The sequence below is a fragment of the Harmonia axyridis genome, chromosome 1, assembly GCF_914767665.1.
Source record: "Harmonia axyridis chromosome 1, icHarAxyr1.1, whole genome shotgun sequence".
Taxonomy (NCBI): domain Eukaryota; kingdom Metazoa; phylum Arthropoda; class Insecta; order Coleoptera; family Coccinellidae; genus Harmonia; species Harmonia axyridis.
The window spans coordinates 73,330,608-73,349,583 of NC_059501.1; the positions used below are offsets into that span (position 1 = coordinate 73,330,608).

The 18,976-nt window shown below is 32.3% G+C and overlaps 3 protein-coding genes across 4 annotated transcripts; 2 read left to right on the plus strand and 1 right to left on the minus strand.

Moving 5' to 3' along the window:
• Nucleotides 1-320: 320 nt before the first annotated feature.
• Nucleotides 321-1,423, plus strand: LOC123688711 (mediator of RNA polymerase II transcription subunit 27). The gene has a single exon (XM_045627343.1). The coding sequence runs from the start codon at nucleotides 465-467 to the stop codon at nucleotides 1,347-1,349; it is 885 nt and encodes a 294-aa protein (XP_045483299.1). The 5' UTR covers nucleotides 321-464; the 3' UTR covers nucleotides 1,350-1,423.
• Nucleotides 1,424-2,109: 686 nt separating this feature from the next.
• On the minus strand, nucleotides 2,110-6,721 carry LOC123688710 (homeobox protein 13-like). Its single transcript, XM_045627342.1, has 9 exons — nucleotides 6,538-6,721; nucleotides 5,833-5,965; nucleotides 3,948-4,381; nucleotides 3,831-3,886; nucleotides 3,722-3,779; nucleotides 2,650-3,284; nucleotides 2,367-2,541; nucleotides 2,267-2,311; nucleotides 2,110-2,205 (listed from the first exon to the last, which is right to left on the minus strand). Exons 1-9 carry the CDS (start codon nucleotides 6,629-6,631, stop codon nucleotides 2,141-2,143), a joined length of 1,695 nt encoding a protein of 564 aa, XP_045483298.1. The 5' UTR covers nucleotides 6,632-6,721; the 3' UTR covers nucleotides 2,110-2,140.
• A 401-nt stretch (nucleotides 6,722-7,122) lies between these two features.
• On the plus strand, nucleotides 7,123-18,962 carry LOC123676838 (dual specificity mitogen-activated protein kinase kinase 7-like). 2 transcript variants are annotated; one of them, XM_045613096.1, is made up of 10 exons: nucleotides 7,123-7,419; nucleotides 7,864-8,123; nucleotides 8,183-8,410; nucleotides 8,597-8,776; nucleotides 8,833-9,053; nucleotides 9,452-9,592; nucleotides 11,665-12,287; nucleotides 14,267-14,456; nucleotides 15,858-16,042; nucleotides 18,003-18,962. In XM_045613096.1, the coding sequence occupies exons 1-9, from the start codon at nucleotides 7,299-7,301 to the stop codon at nucleotides 15,988-15,990; spliced, it is 2,097 nt and encodes a 698-aa protein (XP_045469052.1). In that variant the 5' UTR covers nucleotides 7,123-7,298; the 3' UTR covers nucleotides 15,991-16,042; nucleotides 18,003-18,962. The 2 variants fall into 2 exon arrangements, with proteins under 2 accessions (XP_045469052.1, XP_045469060.1); XM_045613104.1 differs by lacking the exon at nucleotides 15,858-16,042.
• The last annotated feature ends 14 nt before the right edge of the window (nucleotides 18,963-18,976 follow it).

An 18,976-nucleotide genomic window follows, 5' to 3' on the forward strand; every position in this document is an offset into this window, starting at 1 on the left:
CGTGATGTGGTGTCGGTATAATAATTATTATTACTATTTGTTTTCCTGATCATTTTAAAACTACGAATTCAATTTGAATGAAAGCAATTAATATCAACAGTGATAATGATAACGAAATTTATTATACTCTGTATACTATGAACTTATTCTCAATGAATAAATTTTATGCTTATTTTACTCTATGAATTTAATCATAAAATCATATTATTTAATTAAATTTATTAATTATTCAACAGAATCACTTCTTTAATATGAACAGAGAAGAGACAGAGAGTAATCTTTCCAAATATTCTATTATCTTGTCATTTGACTTTTGAGTATTCTATGATTTGATTTAGGTTAAAAAAGTTTTGTGATTTTAGTTTATATTCTGAAAATTAATAATTATGTATGGTGTATACTGTTTCATCTGAATATGTTTTGAAACTTTCATACTTATAGGCTCTAAATATCTTTTGGAAGACATGGAACGAGATATCGAACAATTAAATGTAGCATTAAACAAAGTTAAAGTATTACGTTCAAATGTACGTAGTGTTTTCGAATCTTTAAGTAGCGGTTTACGTGCTGACCATGGAGATGAAGGGAAAGAGAATAAATTTATATTAGAATTACAAGATCTACTTACTCTTGTCAATAATAATCTCAGAGATGTAGAAAATGCAGTTGGTACTTTAAGTACCCCACCAGGCCCTTTCAGTTTGGGAAACAGTACTCATTTATCTCAGGAAACTACATTGGAAAGACAACAATTATATGGACAACTTGTTAATAGTTACAAGTGGACTGATAAAATCAGAGAATATGGTGCAATAGCAGCAAGCATTCTTGCTTCTAATTCATTCAATAAGACATACAAAACATTTGGAACTAAAAGAAGAAAAACCCAGACTAGCAATCACAATGTATCTCCGGAAGTTATAGAGAATCTTATCACTGGTATTGATAGACTTCTTCCAGATGTTACTATAATTTGTAATAGGCCTTTTGTACCTAATCCAGTTATCCAAGCTTCTCTTGGAAGAATTTTCAAAGCTATGATAGCTTTTAAAGGATTAATAATAGAATGGGTTGTGGTTAAAGCTCATAGTGAATCAACTGATTTATGGACAGAATCAAGATATAGAGTATTCAGAAAAGTTACTGAAAATTGTCATGCTGCCATGTTACACTTTCATTCACCCCAAATGCCAGAACTAGCTGTAAGATCCTTTATGCATTGGCTTCACAGTTATGTTACATTATTTAGTGCACCTTGTAAAAGATGTGGAAGTAATATGAGAGGAAATCTTCCACCTACTTGGAGAGATTTGCGAATGTTAGAACCCTACCATGAGGAATGCAAGTAAATAATAAAGTATTTATGTAAATTTTCCCATAAATTATAAAAATCAATAAATGAAATATGTATAGTTTATTTAAAGTGAAGTTTGAATGTAGGTTTTATTCAACTATTTTTAACTGGTTATATCGATTTCCTAATTTTATTGTAAATTTTTAATATTAATTGCTCTTTAACAACTTGACCGCCAACTACGAGATAACTCGTAGATTGCATTCTTTGCTAGGATGCCGACTATTAGTTATCTCATACTATGTTTACTTGCCATATTCTTGCAGCGGCGGTAAACTGGAAGTATATCAGTGCTAATATGAATAGATGCCTTCTGAAAGAAAATAAAAATCAATGCTGGCTAAAAGCCAACAACTAGATAATTTGTAAGACTATTTTTTCAATTCATTTTCTATGATTTTTGTCAATGTGTTAACACCTCTGATTAATTGAAGCGAGTAACTTTATTTGGATTTTAGGATAGATTTATTAATGTTGCTTTTTCCTTATTTTATTTATTTTTCATGATGGTAAAACTAATTTCCATCTGAATGAGTTTCAAACACAAATGCTATAACAATATTAAGTTACATTTTGCAATTAACAAAAAATAAATTTATGAATAACTCAAAAATAAATAATGTGAAAATATGAATTATTCAAACAAATCCCACATTTCTCCAGTCGCTTTGGGTGAATTACCAAAGGAAAATCCAAATGAAGGATTTGTATTCTTTGTTTCTCCGAATATAGAAACTAAAAAAAATTTTTTTCAAAATAAATATGCTTTGAAAATTTAATGAAACATCAATTATTCTTACCAGGGGTCATTTTACTATTAGTTTCAGCCTTTTTTCCTAAATTAGAATTAACTGAAATAAAAAAGAAATTTTATTATAATCTAATTTTGTTGTTTTGCAACAGATAACTTACCAGACTGTTCGAAACTGAACTGCATGCCTTCGATTTGAAATTCATCTGAAAAAAATGGAATAAATAGGTTTACCAAGTTATTCAAACTTCTTACTTTTACCATTGTTTGTAGAGCTCATCATTGACAAATTTCCATCCAAAAACTGGTTTGTATCCACACGTGAAGAAGTTTCAATCAGAGAAGATTGATTTAAGTTCACTTCATTTGTTATAGTTGAGTTCTGATTAATTTGTATCTGTTGCTGTATTGGATTGGCAAAAATAACATTCTTCTCCTAAAATCAATAGATACTTTAAAGGAGTAGTTACATAATTGATGCTAATCCTTAACAAGCAAGGTGAAGCATTTATTAACATTTGTTCTAGGATGAAAGATTACTAACCCTCTTTCTTTGACTCGAATCCAAATCGATATCTTGAAGACTGTCATTTAGTTTCCTTTTGCAAAGTTTACCCTTGAGTATTGAAGCTTTTTGAACCGAATTTGTTTGATTACTTTCTGAAGAGAGTGTACTCTGTATCTTTTTAGGTGTTTGAAATTTGTGGGTCTTAGTACTAAATTTCAAATTCTTCAAACAATCAGATGGTTTGGTAAGACTTCCAATGTTTATTGCTGATATTTCTGTATTACTGTTATTTTCCGTAGATGTTCCTTGTATGTTTTGAACAATATTAGGTCGTGTTTTTTCTTCCTGGCTACATTTAGGAGAGGGTTTTGGTTTATTTGCCTGATCGGTTTGACTATTTTGGGATCTGCTGAATGAAATATCACCGAAACTACTGTTAGTTGTATCCAAACGGCATCTTTGTCTTTTGAAAATGGATTTCAAAGGTGGCAGAGTGATGAGTTTATTGCTGATAATATTCAATCGGTTGGAAGATTGTGTAGAGCTTTTTTTTGGTGTTGAAGGAATCTTTTCTTTACTCAAATCCTCTTTTTGCGGATTTTGTTTTTTTGATTTATTCAGCTGGACATTATTCATTTGACTTATATTATCCTTATTCAATTTGTTTATGTCTGACATGAAATCAAACAAAATTTATTATTCAAATATGGTGAAGATTTCGAAGAAAACGATTCTATTATGATTTTAAACAAAATACAGATAATTACAAGAAAAAAGGAGTATAAAATAACTGTTGTACATATTATATATAGGAAGGGACTTCTGTTTTCGATTGTCTCAATTTCTCGATCTTTAGCATTGGTGCGAGAGTGGGGCTAAGAATAAAATATCTCATGAATGTACCGGAAATCAGTTAATAATATATAAAATATTTATGTATTAAAAAAAAATCTGAAAATATTTCGTTTCAAAACGTACGTAGCAACTGAACACATTAATGCAAATTCATACTAATTTTCCACATTACGTGTTACGCTTTAATTTATTGTCAATATTTGGAAAAAGAGTTCTATCCATCATCGAATTATCATGAGAAGGTGCAACATACCTGGCATATTCCGTACTTCATTTCTTTTTGTGATTTCTTGTAAATTAAGAATTGGAACCTATAGAAGGAATATTTAGCAATAAACCAAAAAAAATCTGTTCTGACTCACCTTTCTTGTGAACATTCCACTTGATATTTGAGTGTGACGTACTCGAAGTTTTTTGACTAAAAACGGAATAAAGTACCAATCAAAATTTAGGATAAAATGCAAAATCAATGAACTCACGTGCTTCTTGCGCTTCGAACATATTCCTAACCATCTTCTTTTTCTGTTCCTCAAGTATCTTTGTTTTGCAAGTTATTTCCACATATTTTTTCTTTCGAAGTATTGCGCTGATGAAGTTCACAATAGTCTTATGAAAAATCTTTTCCTGTATTTGTTCTAGTAGTTTTTTGCTTTTTTGGCGTCGTTCAAAAACAGATTTTAACCGTTTTAATTCAACCTCAGCAATTCTCTGGGCTGTTTCAATTTCCATCAGCTTTTTGTATGTTGGATTGGTGGATTCATAAAAGTTTTTTTTAAGGTCGAAGGCTTCCTTGAAATCGACATTAACTTCTTTGTATTTTTTATCCCAACTTTCAATCTCTTTTGTCTTTCGTTCAACTTCTTCCTTTTTAGCAATAATAGCTAATGACAGCAATTTATGGGTTTGTAGATGCCTATAATTGAAAATGAAACCGATACTAAGATACTCAGTGACATTATAAGTGTTACACCCAAATGGGATGATTATGAATTGTGCCAAAATCTGTGGAAGATAGAGCACAGTCTCCTTTCATTTTTTGGCGAGGCGTCTCAGCCAATTCAAAAGGTTTGCCCTCCCTCGGCGAATTACGGTGTGACTTTCTGGGAAGACTGATAAAATTATCAATCAATAGCTTAACACTTAGTGATCCCTGCCATATACACCTTCCATCTCCATAGCGGAGCATGTTGACTTTGCCTTAGAACGGTCGGGCTTCTATTCCAAGAGTTGCGCAGCCCACGACGCCATCTCACAGACAAGCAAAGAGTCACTACACTGGTAAACGTGGAGGAGATGGCAAAAATTAACACCTACTTGTTGAAGAAAATCCATAGTTCGACGACAGTTATTCTGCTAAAAAATGTTATGCAAACGGTATTTAAAGATCACATGCGTGATTCACAATCAAAGGAAGCACTAATCTTGGACAGTATATGAAAAATCCAGAGTTTCTTAGCTAGTTGACTGAAGGCAGAAATACACTTGTGTTTCACGTCAAGCAACACTATGCAACTGTTCCCTAATAAAGCATCCATTTTCCATAGATTTAGTTGATTCTAGAAAAAAACGCGACTCTATATCTGGTAGCTCCAGATATTCGTGGAAATATGCTGCAACACACATCGCTTTGAATCACGTATCACGTAAGTATATATGTCCCCCTTTTTTAAATGAATAATAAAAATCATTTCATTTGAGCATGATTTCACCTCAAGCAAAAGAGCTCATCTCACTTTTGTATCTTTCGATTTTTGAAAATACTTGTATTTTTTTGAATTTTTTCCTTGATGAATTATCGCAAATTGCGCTCGCCTAAGTCTAATGTATTATATGGAATTTATATTTCGAATTTTCCAGCATTTCTTTGAATATAACACTTGAGAGCCAAAGTTATATTGTCCGTCAAGATATATATATATATGTCAGATGAACACGCGAACTGAATTTTGGAGTCCGTCAATGTTCTGTTCTTGGGCCGCTTCTCTTCATATTCATGAATGATTAACCTGTTAAATTGGGAGAAATGATGGCTGATTTGAAAATCTTCCCGACTCCATTTCATTAGAAAAAATAATATGAATTTCTGACGAGACTTCGATGTTGGTTAGACTTTTGTTAGCCTGCAGGAGCTGTGTCGGCAGTTGTGGCAGTGCTTTGTTCATTGACGTTTTTCAGATTTTCTCATGATTAATATTGAAAAGACTCGGTGTCTTCACTTCACTTTGAGGAATTACGAATGTGAACTGCGGGCTATCTAGGTATAACACTTTAAATATCAGTGCAAATATTTATTACAATATGGATTAACAAAAATAGTAGGTTTGGTTGACTTCGGATTTTTGTATTATCTCTATACCTACTCACTCTTTCATATTTTCCTCCAATAAACGAGCAACTTCCTCCCTTTTTTTGTAGAGTGGATCTTTTTCGAAAGTTGCTATTTGAATTTCATAACGCCTTGTTTGCTCTTCTATTCTTTCAATTTCTGTCTTCAAACCTTTAGAAAGAGATTAAAACATATTTTAATATTCCGTACAACATATATGAACGAATATTTTTCAAAAATATACACTTTTATTCCAATAATTATTTCAATATTATCTTTACACAGTTGACACTGAAGAAGTTAAGGTATGGTGTAACAATTGGGAAATTTCATGAATATATTTGATTAGATCCAGAGTGAATTCGCATCAAATAAAGGCCTAAACTCTATCGATATATTATTCGCTAAAAAAAATTCAATGAACTAAAAGAAAGTCTTCAGCCGAAAAATATATTGTAATAATATTAGGTGATATTAAAATGAGTTAATAATTATCCCATGCAATGATTTTGTTTCAGTTTTTGAGCAATGATCTTTATTTTCGAAACCGTTGCCTCGCTTCAAGACATATTTCAAGCCTCAAAAAGTCTGACGGTTAAAAAAAAGCTCGATGCCGCAACTGATAGATTTTTAAGCGATTTTACTATTTAAAATTATATAAGAACCCAGGACATGTCATATGTTCGAATATTTCTAACGGAATATTATTGAAAATAATGTTCAAGAGTTTGTTATAAACTCACATTTTTTAGCGGCAGTTTGACGCCAAATTTTTTCATCTTGAATACTGATATTCTTTATAACATTATGCAATGCTTCTAGACCTTCTTCGGCCATTTTGAGACAATGAGCTTGCGGAATTGTAATAAATTATAAAACGTGGATCCTAGGAGGATATAATTTTAAATAATCAAAGTTACCATTTCCAATTCTCCAATTCCGTTTTCTGTGCTTTTGAATGTTTTTATTCAATGATTTCTTTTAAGTTTATTGAACGGTCGTGTAAGAAAAAACGAAGGCACATAAGTGACTTGGGGGGTGCATTATCACTAAAAATAAGCTTTGATATATTTTAAATCTCACCGCCTGTTTTTCTTAAATTTCTGGAAACTTCAAACATACAAAGAATATAATGGATTTTCAATACGAGGATAGGACAAGCTGTGGAAATGATACAACAATTATATAACTGACATTGTTTAATTTCATTCAATTTCTTGTAATATATTATTAGTTATACAACTTATTCTATTCATTAATTTTGGCTGTTATTTTGCGAACGCAGCTTAAGGTAGATAATACCTGTCAACATGTCAGTTTATTTATGTCAATCCACTAAAACGTCAATTGTCATTAGCTTTGAATGGTCCCTATTCCCCTGCTAGCTCAAAAATTCAACAAACAAATAAATTAGAGGTAATGCGAGACCAAAATGTCTCTTCACTTCAAAGGACTTGAGCCCAAGTGATTATTTGACTATTGTAGAATAGCAAAAATTTTCATAATGTCTAGTCAAGATAAAATAGATGAGATGCTGAATCGAATTAGGCAGCCAAACGGCCTCCCTACTAATGGAATTCGTGCTAGCCCTGGTGGGACGAGCCCCAATCGCAGAAATCTATCATGTATGTACATTATTATGTACAAACAAAAATTTTACTCTTCATGATTGTACTTTTAAATTGCAATAATCTACTAATGGCATATATGTACTATGAGGTAGAACACAATTTTTCTGATCATTTCACCTTACAGTTGGAGTCATAAACCTTCCTGGAATCTGGAAATTCAGTTTTCAATTATTCAATATTCGGAAAGTGTAACTTATTTCCTTAAAAGATTTATTATTTGACATTTCGATAACCTAGGTATTCCATACAAAGGCATTTTACTCAAAAATTGGAAATAAGCCACTGTTATTATTATATTTTATTCAATTAAATTTGTATCACTAAACGAATGAACCATCAATTAGTCAACTTAACTTTCTTCTTCCAATAATTGGATTAGTTGATAAGATGAAGTAACATCAATTTTGAAAACACAATTTCTTATCCTCTTTTTTTTAGTGCCAATGGAAGTTGGGGAACCACGAAGAGTAACACCAAGGCCTAATGCTTTGAAATTCACAATAAACAGACAACAAAATATTGAGACTGAAACCAAGCTTAAAGAAATAATGAAGATAAGTGGGAAGTTGAAAATAAATAATGTTGAATACAATACTGATATCAAAGATTTAGAATTAATTGAAGAGTTAGGTCATGGAACTTGTGGCCATGTTTACAAAATGAAGCATACTGGTAGTAATGAAGTTATTGCTGTGAAGGTATTATTTTTTTTTAATTTTTGTGCTATTTAAATTTCTCATTAATTTCTTCTATTCAGCAAATGAGACGATCTGGAAATTCAGAAGAAAATAAGAGGATTATTATGGACATTGAAGTTGTTTTAAAGAGCCATGATTGTAAATTCATTGTGCAATGTTTGGGTTGTTTTATAACAGAATCAGAAGTTTGGATATGTATGGAATTAATGGCCACCTGTTTTGATAAATTATTGAAGAAACTCAAGAAACCAATACCTGAAAGAATTCTTGGGAAAGTCACTGTAGCTGTGAGTAATTCTGCTTAATAGGTTACAGGTTTTGAAGTAATGCGAATCAGCATTGCCAAGCACAAAAAAATTATTTTCCCCAGAATGTGTATCCAATGTTGCCTGATTTTAAATAAAAATCCCCTAGTATCCAAATGACCCTAGCAAGTGAATAATACTGATTGTTCTTTTTCTTTCTTTTTTCAGACTGTTGAAGCTTTATCATACCTCAAAGACAAACATGGAGTTATGCATAGAGATGTTAAACCTTCAAATATCCTTCTTGATGAAAAGGGTAACGTCAAATTATGTGATTTTGGTATAAGCGGTAGACTAGTGGATTCTATGGCTAAAACTCGCAGTGCTGGTTGTGCAGCTTATATGGCTGTGAGTAATTGCTATTTTTTACCTTGACAGGTACTAATCAGAATTTTTTTCAATAGCCCGAGAGAATAGAGCCAAATCCCGAAAATCCTGATTATGACGTTCGGGCTGATGTATGGTCTTTAGGTATAACTCTTGTGGAACTGGCTACGGGTGTATTTCCCTATCAAGACTGTAAGACTGATTTTGAGGTGTTGGCCAAAGTCATTAATCAAGATCCGCCTTCCCTTCCAAAGAATAAAGGTTTCAGTTCAGATTTTCAAGATTTCGTTTCGTGTTGGTAAGTTCAATTTTACTTTACACTAGATTAGATTATTCGCTGTGCTTTTTAGAACTGGGACTATTTTGATTTTTTGTTCTGAAAACCTTTCGAGCCTTAGCTATCACATCATGAGGTTTAGAAACTGGCCTGTACCGAAACCTAAGTCGAAATCATAGTTTTCAATTTATTTACCGGAATCGGACCTGAAATCGTAGACAAATGAGGAGATATCTTTCAAGTTTCATATCACTAAAAATTAACTGTTAAAACAGAGAACTGGTACACCCTGTATATGTTACCCTTTGAATTGAAGCCTATTATGTACTAATGGCCTGAATATAATCAATTCTATCAGTGTTGTCATGTGTTCTGAATTTTAATACAATTAGTTATGCAATTTTCATTATATGTTTCAGCTTGAGAAAGCAACATCAGAGCAGGCCAAAATACCGGGAATTAAAAAAGCACGCTTTCATAAAAAAGTATGAAACAGAAGAGGTAAATGTGGGGAAGTGGTTTATGGAAGCAGTGGATGAGGCTGATAGGACAGCCAATAGGTATGTTGCATGGTTAGTGACGTTTTGTTTTGTCCTACTAATTTTTAAGTAATCTCTTATGTGCATGAATTATATGGTGTGTGCATCCTTCTTCTAAATATTTTACTTCCAAAATTATGACGAGAATAACGTTACCTTTTTTCAACTTTAAAAATTCAATATATCACCTTTAAAGTTGACCATTCTTTTGCAATGATATCTATACTGAACTAATAATACAATTGTCAAAAGTTTTCAATTTTCATACTGTTTATTCATAAGAGTTGAAATTTCTATTGAACTGTTCATGTCTCAACATTAGTACCCATACCACGTTTCATCAAAATCGTAAAGTGAATTTAGACTTAGCTGAAAACAACTATACAATTAAAAATTTTCAACTTTTTTTTTCATTCAGGTAATATATTTTTGCATTTTTTAAAAAACCCGACATAGGAAAAGGCATTTCTAATGTCAGTGCTTAGGGTGTTGAAATATTCAATTGCAAGCTGTAGCTGTATATGATTAAACAGGTCTACATTAGTTATGCACTGTGATATATAAACTAGAGTGTGATCTTGTATCGTGACAATGAACTTCATTAATAGATAGAAAAATTGGTGTTTTTTTTTTCTTTTGAGCATTATATACACTATTCTGCATTGCTCCCACTTCAATATAATTTCCAATCCAGATACATTCAGTTCTTGATACAGAACATTTGTAGGTGTAATATATTTACAATTAAATAGAATTTTAAAAAATTAGTGTTGCATGATTTTTACTTTATTGAACCTGACATTGCTGTAGGTTTTTCATGTAGGCAACATATATGTATGTCAGCTGTGACAGGTAAAAATCAGTATATACAGGGTGTCTCATTTAAAAGTCTCCACCCACAATAACTCAACAACGAATCAGAATTTATGGAAACACTCAGACAGGTCGATTTTTGATGACAGGGGGACACGATCTGGGATACAAAGCTTGTTTCTACTAGCAACCCCCTGGAGATGGTTAAAACCCCATAAGGAATTAGAATAGGGAAAGTGTGTAGTTTTGTAGCACAAATGTATGCATGGATTGAAATTTGTAAGAATCTGCAGTTTGTGTTCTATAAAGTGAATATTCACAAAGTTACAGGGTGTTTTTTATGGAATTATGGTACCGATAAAACTGAATGAAACAGTGATGTTCTAATTGATCGTATTCATTTTTATTGAAAGAAAAATTTTTAACAAACAATATCAGTAAAAATTGGTTGCATTGGTTTTGCATTGGTCAGCTCGAGTTAACGTTTTGCATTGGTCTGACCCTGTTTACGTTAGGCATCAGCCAGTAGAAGTTATATGATCAATTAGAACATCTCTGTTTCATTTAGTTTTATCGTTACCATAATTCCATAAAAACACCCTATAACTTTGTGAATATTCACTTCATAGAGCACAAACTGCAGATTCATACAGATTTGAATCCATGCATACATTTGTGCTACAAAACTACCCACTTGCCCTATTCTAATTCCTGATGGGGTTGCAACTATCTCTAGGGGGTTGATAGTAGAAACAAGCTTTGTGTTTGTATCCCAGATACATCAAAAATCAAACCTGCCTGAGTGAGGGTGGACACTTTTAAATGAGACACCCCGTATGTGTTACAATTAAATAAAACCTAAATATTTGCGAGATGTTAATTTTTCTAGTGTGATCTTACTACTACTTATGTTAATATTTTTTATTTGTTTATTTTTTTATTTTGGAATCATATACTTGATTTTTTCAATATAAATTTTTAATCTTTTGTAGAACATTCATTAATATTAATTAGCTTCTCAAATCCTACTCAATTTCACCTGTATAAACCAATAATAATAATATATTGTTGCCAAAGTATGTGATGCGCTCTGAGTCCAGCTATTTGCAAGTTTAGCATGTACCTTAAATTGAAAAATAATGGTCCAAGAACCGAGCCTTGTGGTACTCCTTAGTTATTTCTCAATGTCTCACTAATAGTGTCATGAATTATGAATAATCTATTCCTTCAGTATTCCCAAGAGACAGACTGCTGTGCTTATTGCTTTTTCATTGTTGCAGACAAAGTATAACTCCTTCAGCCTTCCGTCGTTTCTTCACCTCTCAGCAGCCGCAGGTCGCCGCCAAGGCCAGCACCAACCCCTTTGCACCCTTAGCCCCTAACGGAACCACCAATCCATACAGGTTGCTGTCGCAGAAGCCCAATTCGTCGGAGGTGGTCCGGTCCGTTGATCTAAGGACGACGCACAGTTCGCGCTTGGGGGCCTTCCAGTCCCTGAACGGGCACAGAGGCCAGAGCCCCCAGCCGTTGGAAGACCGGAAGGGGCTCATGAACGGTGTGTGCGAAATGAACTGCTTCGGCGGCAACAAAAGAGACTCGCCTGCTCCTTTGCCGCAGTCTAGTTTGTTAAGAGACGATGTGATCAAGTTCGGTTCTCCGGTTATGCCCAGGAGGCAGGTCGATAGTCCGTTGAGTTCTCCGTACCCACACAAGAGGGGTGTGAGCGAGAGCAGATGGAGGACGCCCAACACTTCACCTTTGCCGCTTAGGGCTAATAACGAGCCAAGCGATGGGGAATGTTGTTGCAGTAATACTAGTCCTATTGTCTTTCAGAGGTTTATACATCAGCAGAAGCAGCAGCAGTTGGCCAAAGAGGCTGAGGAAGAGGCTAAATATAATCCTGGTAAGTCTTAGGTTGGGGATGATATAGTATCAATATGTATTAGAGACCTACTATAAACAAAATGAGGAAGCACTGACGTAAAGTTAGGAGCTTTTGAGCGATCGTGATTTTGTTGATTTCTACTTTAATTTTCTATGGTTCTGGATGCGATCGCAGCGATCAAAATGACATTCTGTAGAAACGTTGAAATTGTTAATTTAAATCTACAAGTAAAATTTCAACTCAGTCGGATCTTTTCTAACGAAATTGAGATATTCTTGAATTTTTATGGTTCTAGTTACACGATTAACAAGTGATTTTTGAAAAAGTCTTGAAATTGGTATCCTACATCTGAATACAAAATACCATCCCGATCGAATAAGTGGTTTTGAACTTATCAGGAAAACAAAGTTTCCAACGACCATATTTACGGAACCCTTGATCGGATTTCGCTCATTAACGAACTTAATTCCGAACAGAATCGAATTTGGAGAAGGATTCGTCATCAGTGGATTAAACCTTATCATTCAAGATCATTTCCAGCTTAAAAATGGAAAAATAAAAATCTGTGATGAATGCTTCTATGGATGATTGTGCATTGACTCTCCAACATTAAAGAGAGATAGATTGAAACTCCGGTAACATGACCAAGAAAGGGAGAATACTCAAAGTAATGAACATAGATAGAGAGAGCATATGTCATTTTCAGCAAGCAAATTTTGTCTCCAACATGAACTATCAAATTTGACATGGAGTGCGCGGAAATGAAAACATATCAGTGATACGATATTTCACTCAATTCGCGAGTTTCCCCACAAAGAACGCACTTCTTATGTCCCTTAGTGGATCAACGTTTCATATTAACTCAAAATATATTGAAATAAATACTAAAATACATCAGAAAAAATTCAGGAAACAAACTTCAAGCACGCCAAACGACATGAAACAACCGATGACTTTAGGAGAGCAAAAGTTACCAAACCTTGGGCAGTTAGTTACAGAAAATAATAAATATTCTGCTCATTATAAATTCAACCATTAGAAAAAATATCGGATTCCAAATATTCAGATTTGTATATTTAATCGGGAATCACTCAAATAAATATATTTCATTCAATATAATATACATTCATAACGATATAGTAAAATTGTGGAATTGAAAATATTTGACAATCTGACAACGTAATCTAACCATGTTGGGGACATGTAAAAATTGCATATACTTCTTTTATCTATGTTTGTTGTTTTATGGGAGAATACAAAAGTTTAAATTTCAACCAATGATCATATTGTGCCTCTAGTCAGCTGATGCTACATCATTCTATGTTGCTGTTGATTCCTTTCTCTCTAGGTGCATCTTATTAGATCATTGCTATCAACAGGTTTCAGACTTAAAAAATCTCAAGTTCTATACTAGCTTAGTATAAGGAAAGGATAGTAAGCCAGTGTAGTGCTTTTTTCGATTTTGTTGATGTTGAGCGCCATCTACTTGTACTCACGTTTAACTCGAATTTTACTGTCAAAAATTGGTCCGTAAAGTGGAGCCCTCTGAAAAAATTGGTGTTATTTTGAAGAACTAAAATATTTGAAATAGAGTGGTCAGAAGATTTCTATATTTTGATATTTTTTCTGCTCTGTAATAAGCATTTACGCCAGTGGCGTGTATTTGTGATAACTTAATAATAACATAAAAATTGTTGGCAATGTCATGCGACCCCTTTTCAACCACGCCACTGAATGAATTATCGTATTATTTCTGCGCCATCTATAGCTCATGATTCAGTGCCATCTATTATCGAGTTACTTATCCAAATCCAACTACAGTAGCGACCCCTGGTGACTATTTCCTTGCCGTCAAACGGTGGTTGGCTTACTATCCTTTCCTTTTACTATGATACTAGTGTCATAAATGGAAAAATTATACATACAATGTGTTCCATTTTGTTTTTTTATGATAGTTGCAATAGATCTGGAAATTGTTGAAGTTGTCCCTATTTCAGGTAGAAAAAGGTTCACTTCATACATTAAACTACAACTAAATGGGGATAAAAATGGTAGATCATCACCTCGACATCAAAGTCCAGAACCACCTCCTAGACTAAGTAGATTGAATGGAGATAGTCCGTTACCAATGCGGAAAAATATACTAGATTCGAATGGGTCATTGGCTTCTCCAAGTTTATCACGAAGGTAAAAATTTTAACACTTATGGAAGATAATATTAATCAAGTAAAGTTCGTTTGAAATTCAACATGGAGTCAATAAAACTGTAAATATTCAATAACTTTAGAAGTGTTACGACCAGAAAAATTATTTCTCAGTAAGTATGCCCAAGTAAAAATATCAAGGTGTAATTTTGACAATTTTACTGAGAACCAGTTCCAAAATGGTTAGAACTTTTTTCTTTGAAGCCACTTGAAATATAAGTTCTATGTCAATGCTCCACAATCGATTCAAGACCTTAAAGATGGAATTTGTGAAGTTATCGAGGAAATAAACCGCAAATGTGCGAATTGGTCATGGAAAATTTCACGAAAAGTATATTGGTCTACAAACTGTAGTCATGGCGACCATTTTGATATCGTTTTCCATTGATAATGGCATACCTTCCTCTTCACAATAAAATAAACACCCATTGATTTCTCTTGAAATATGCTCTTTTTTTAATATCAAAATCAAATTTAGAAAAATTCATATTTACAGAAACTGAATATGCAGAATTATAATTTTCAAGCGTGTAATACTATTGTTACGAAGTACAATATTCGGAGTTTTTTCATTTAACAAGTAGCTTTTTAATTAAATATCTCAGGAACATAATATTCTTCCAGGTAGAAGAAAATAATAAACTATTATGGAAAATTTATCAGACAAAAATTCTAGTAGAGAAAATATTCCTTCTGGGTGTAATGATTTAAATGTCAGTGAATATCTACATATCATGTAGATTAAGCTGTATTTCTGTACAAAAAAATGTACAATAGTAGTTAGTGGTAATTTGTTTATGAATATTCTCAATATCTATACATATTTTATTAGTTATTGACTTGCATGAAGGCTATTTGAATTGCCCAATTAATTATTGTAATTGGTTTTTACAGATACTAATTTATTAGGATAAAATAACTGTGTATATATGCTTTGCTAATGCTTATTTCGAGTAGATTCAGTCCGTATTTGTTAGGAATATTTCAGTCATATAATAGAGATGTATTTTTTTTCATAAATTCTAGATATTTTCACAAGGATTTTGTCCTGATTGATCCAAATATAAAGCAGTCATTATTACAAGTAATCATGTACAAATTAGAATGAATAGGCAAATAAAACTCAAGATAAGATTCAACAATGGTGGATATTATACATTTTTGAAACAATAAAATTATTAATCGAATTTGTTAGGTATTTGATTAGTAACAAATACGATTACAGAAATAAATGGGATAAATAAGTTCAACAAACAAGAAAATTAATGAAGTGTCTTTTTCTTCATAAAGAAATGTACGCATATTTCTCATTCTTGAAATTCCACCTATTTTTGTAAACAGGGTGAATTTTTTCCAATATGACTGGAGATAATATGTTCTATAGGTACGTTTCGCCATCACCACCAATTCCTCCACCTCGTAGATTGTCAGAAAGCACTTCAGTACCTGGGTCACCGCTGCATTCAAAAGCTAGGTTCTACTATACGCCAGAGCCTCATAGACGCTTTTTATCATGATAGCAAATAATTGACTTCGTTTGGAATGAGACTTGATCCCTTCATTGCTTCTGTGAGTAAAATCTGCCAATTAATTCTAACTTCTCATTTCATACCGCCAAAAGAGCCATATAGCTTTTAGCTCTGCTTTGGCTGATTTTGATAGCATATATTCTTTGATAGAAGTAGTGATGTAGTGTTAACTAAGCTGCATAGAAAACCTGGTGTGTCTACTTATACCTGTAAAACTTTCAGACAAAACGGGAGATTTTTCAGATTTATACCTATTTGATTTCGAGAGATCGCGTCTATTTCAGATGGCGCATACATCGTTTATATTTGACATTTCTCTTGATTCTCGGCTCTCGTAACCTTTGAGTATAGAACAATAATATTCTATACTCTGTCATTATATTCCATTCATTTCATTAAAAATTCGATAGGAATTGAATTGTAATTTATTGTGAAAGTTTGTAGAGTCTAAAATCAGTATTTCATTTCTAAACGGCACCAGGCAGATAGCGGGAATTCGAACATTTTTGAAGAGCGCCACCTTACAGAGCTCTGGTGAAGCAGAACACCAAAGCAACAGGTGGAAATCTCAAAAAGTCTTAAACAAAATCGAATCAGTACACACACCAGGGATTCTATGCATCTTAGTAGATGCATAACTTGTGTTAACTTATCATTTGATGGATGATCGGAGTAATTTTAGACATGTAGTCAAGTAGTTTTTATACAGGGTGTTTGTGATTAAAAGCAACAAACTTTAGAGGATGATTCTGCAAGAAATAATAATAACTCGTTATATAACTTTTGTTCATAAATGTTTCGTATTCTGAATTTCTCAATTTTCTGAAGGAAAAAATGGTACGCCATTGAGATATTTAAAACTAAAAATCATTGCTCATTCAATACAAAAAAGGAAAGATTTTTTGTCACACATTGAAAGAGGAATTAAAAATGATTTTTAGCTGGATATAGTATACTAGTGGCATACCATTTTTTCTTTAAAAAAATATATTATTACCTGTATGATGAACATAAAATTCGTGATTGCATGTCATTAAGTGCGCAAAAAGTACCTCTTGAAACTCACCAATTTTAATCTTCACCAGTTTCAGAACAATAAGAAAAACTTTAAAACCCTGTATCTTGGAATACAGATAATAGATTTATTTTATTACAGAAATTATAATATTCTCCAAGTGTATAGGGTTCAATCGGTAATAATCTTATAGTAGAAAACATAGATCGAGGGAGTATAATGTCATTTTCATTAAGCAAATTTTGTCCCCAACATGAACTATCAAATTTGACATGAAACGCGCGGAAATAAAACATATCAGTAATACGATATTTCACTCAATTCGCCAGTTTCTGCACAAGGAACGCATTTTTTATGTCCCATAGTGAATCAGCGTTTCATATTAACTCAAAATATATCGAAATGAATACCTAAATACATCACAAATTAAGAAAATAAACTTCAAGGGCGCCAAACGACGTGAAACAACCGATGACACTAGAAGAGCAAAAGTTGCCAAACCTTGGATTTCAGCAGGTAGATAAAGAAAATAATCAATATTCTGCTTATTATAAATTCGACAGGTAGGAAAAATATCGGATTCCAAATATTCAAATTTGCATATTTAATCGGGAATCACTCAAATAAATGTATTTCATTCAAAAAAATATACGTTCATAATAATAGTAAATTTGTGGATTTGAAAATATATCATAATCCGACAACGTAATCTAACCATGTTGGAGACATTTAAAAATTGCGTATACTCCCTCTAACTATGTTTATTACTCTATGGTAATAATAAATTGCTGATTGAGAATTTTCAATGCATCATAGTAGATGACTTTTTAGTAGAGATGTACTGAACAAGAAAAATAGAAATACACAAACTTTCAACTCGCTGATAGAAAGCTACTATTCTACATTCTACCAAATAATGGAAGAATAGACAGATTAAAAAAAAATTGGTTCACATCATATAAAATTATAATTTTATATTTTTCAGCTGTATGAGGAATGCTGAAGAATAATTGAAGCTGCTTCCAATCATCATGCCATAAAAATGATGACAGACACTGACTAATGGAGTAATGCTTGTTATGCTGAAGATTGAAGTTCCACTTTTTCAAAATATTGTTTTGAATGTTATAGAAAGAACAATGATTGAAGTTTGAATATTTACTGCAACTTCAATTTCTATTGTTCCTATTTCTTACATTATTTTTCCTCCTAAATTTGGATTATTTCAGTCGCCATTTATACTTGTTTTTCATGCGTAATTTTGCACCATTAGTCTTTTACATTGTTATAATTGGATTGAAGCTACTCCCATTGAATTTTTTATGAAGTAGAACTTGATCAGAATTCATTTTGTATAAATAATTATTTAAATTCATTGTTCATTCAAAGAGATGAAAGTGTAGTATGACGATCTGAGATAAATAAAATTTACGGTGGTTTCTTAAAAGTTGATCAAAGCAAATTTTACTTGATTAACCTTTGGGATGGCAGCAAATAGACTGTTCAGATTTTACGTTAAAATTACTCGACAAGTTTCAATAAATCATAATTCACTAAACAAATTAGAGTACTTGAACATTTTTTCATGATTTGAAACTTCAATGCTTTTCTTTTTTCCAAATTTAAATCTCTGGTATGAAGATTTTTTCTAAGCAAAAAATTTAGTATAACTTCAATTTCATTCTGAATAAGGAGGGAATGTTTTGAATCAGTACTTAGGTTTACCCTGATCAATTGTAATTATTCTAGTTCTTCGATACACTTCTCAGTGCATATTACATTTTCCCTATGTGAACTAACGAACGGAAAATAGTCATATATTTTACTAGTCCTTATTTGATAATTTGTAGTTAAGTCGTAAACCCACCTCAAAAACAAAATACATTTTTTGAGATGATTGTATAATTTGTACATAATTATATAAATTATAAATAATATAATTCTGTTTCATCTTTTTAT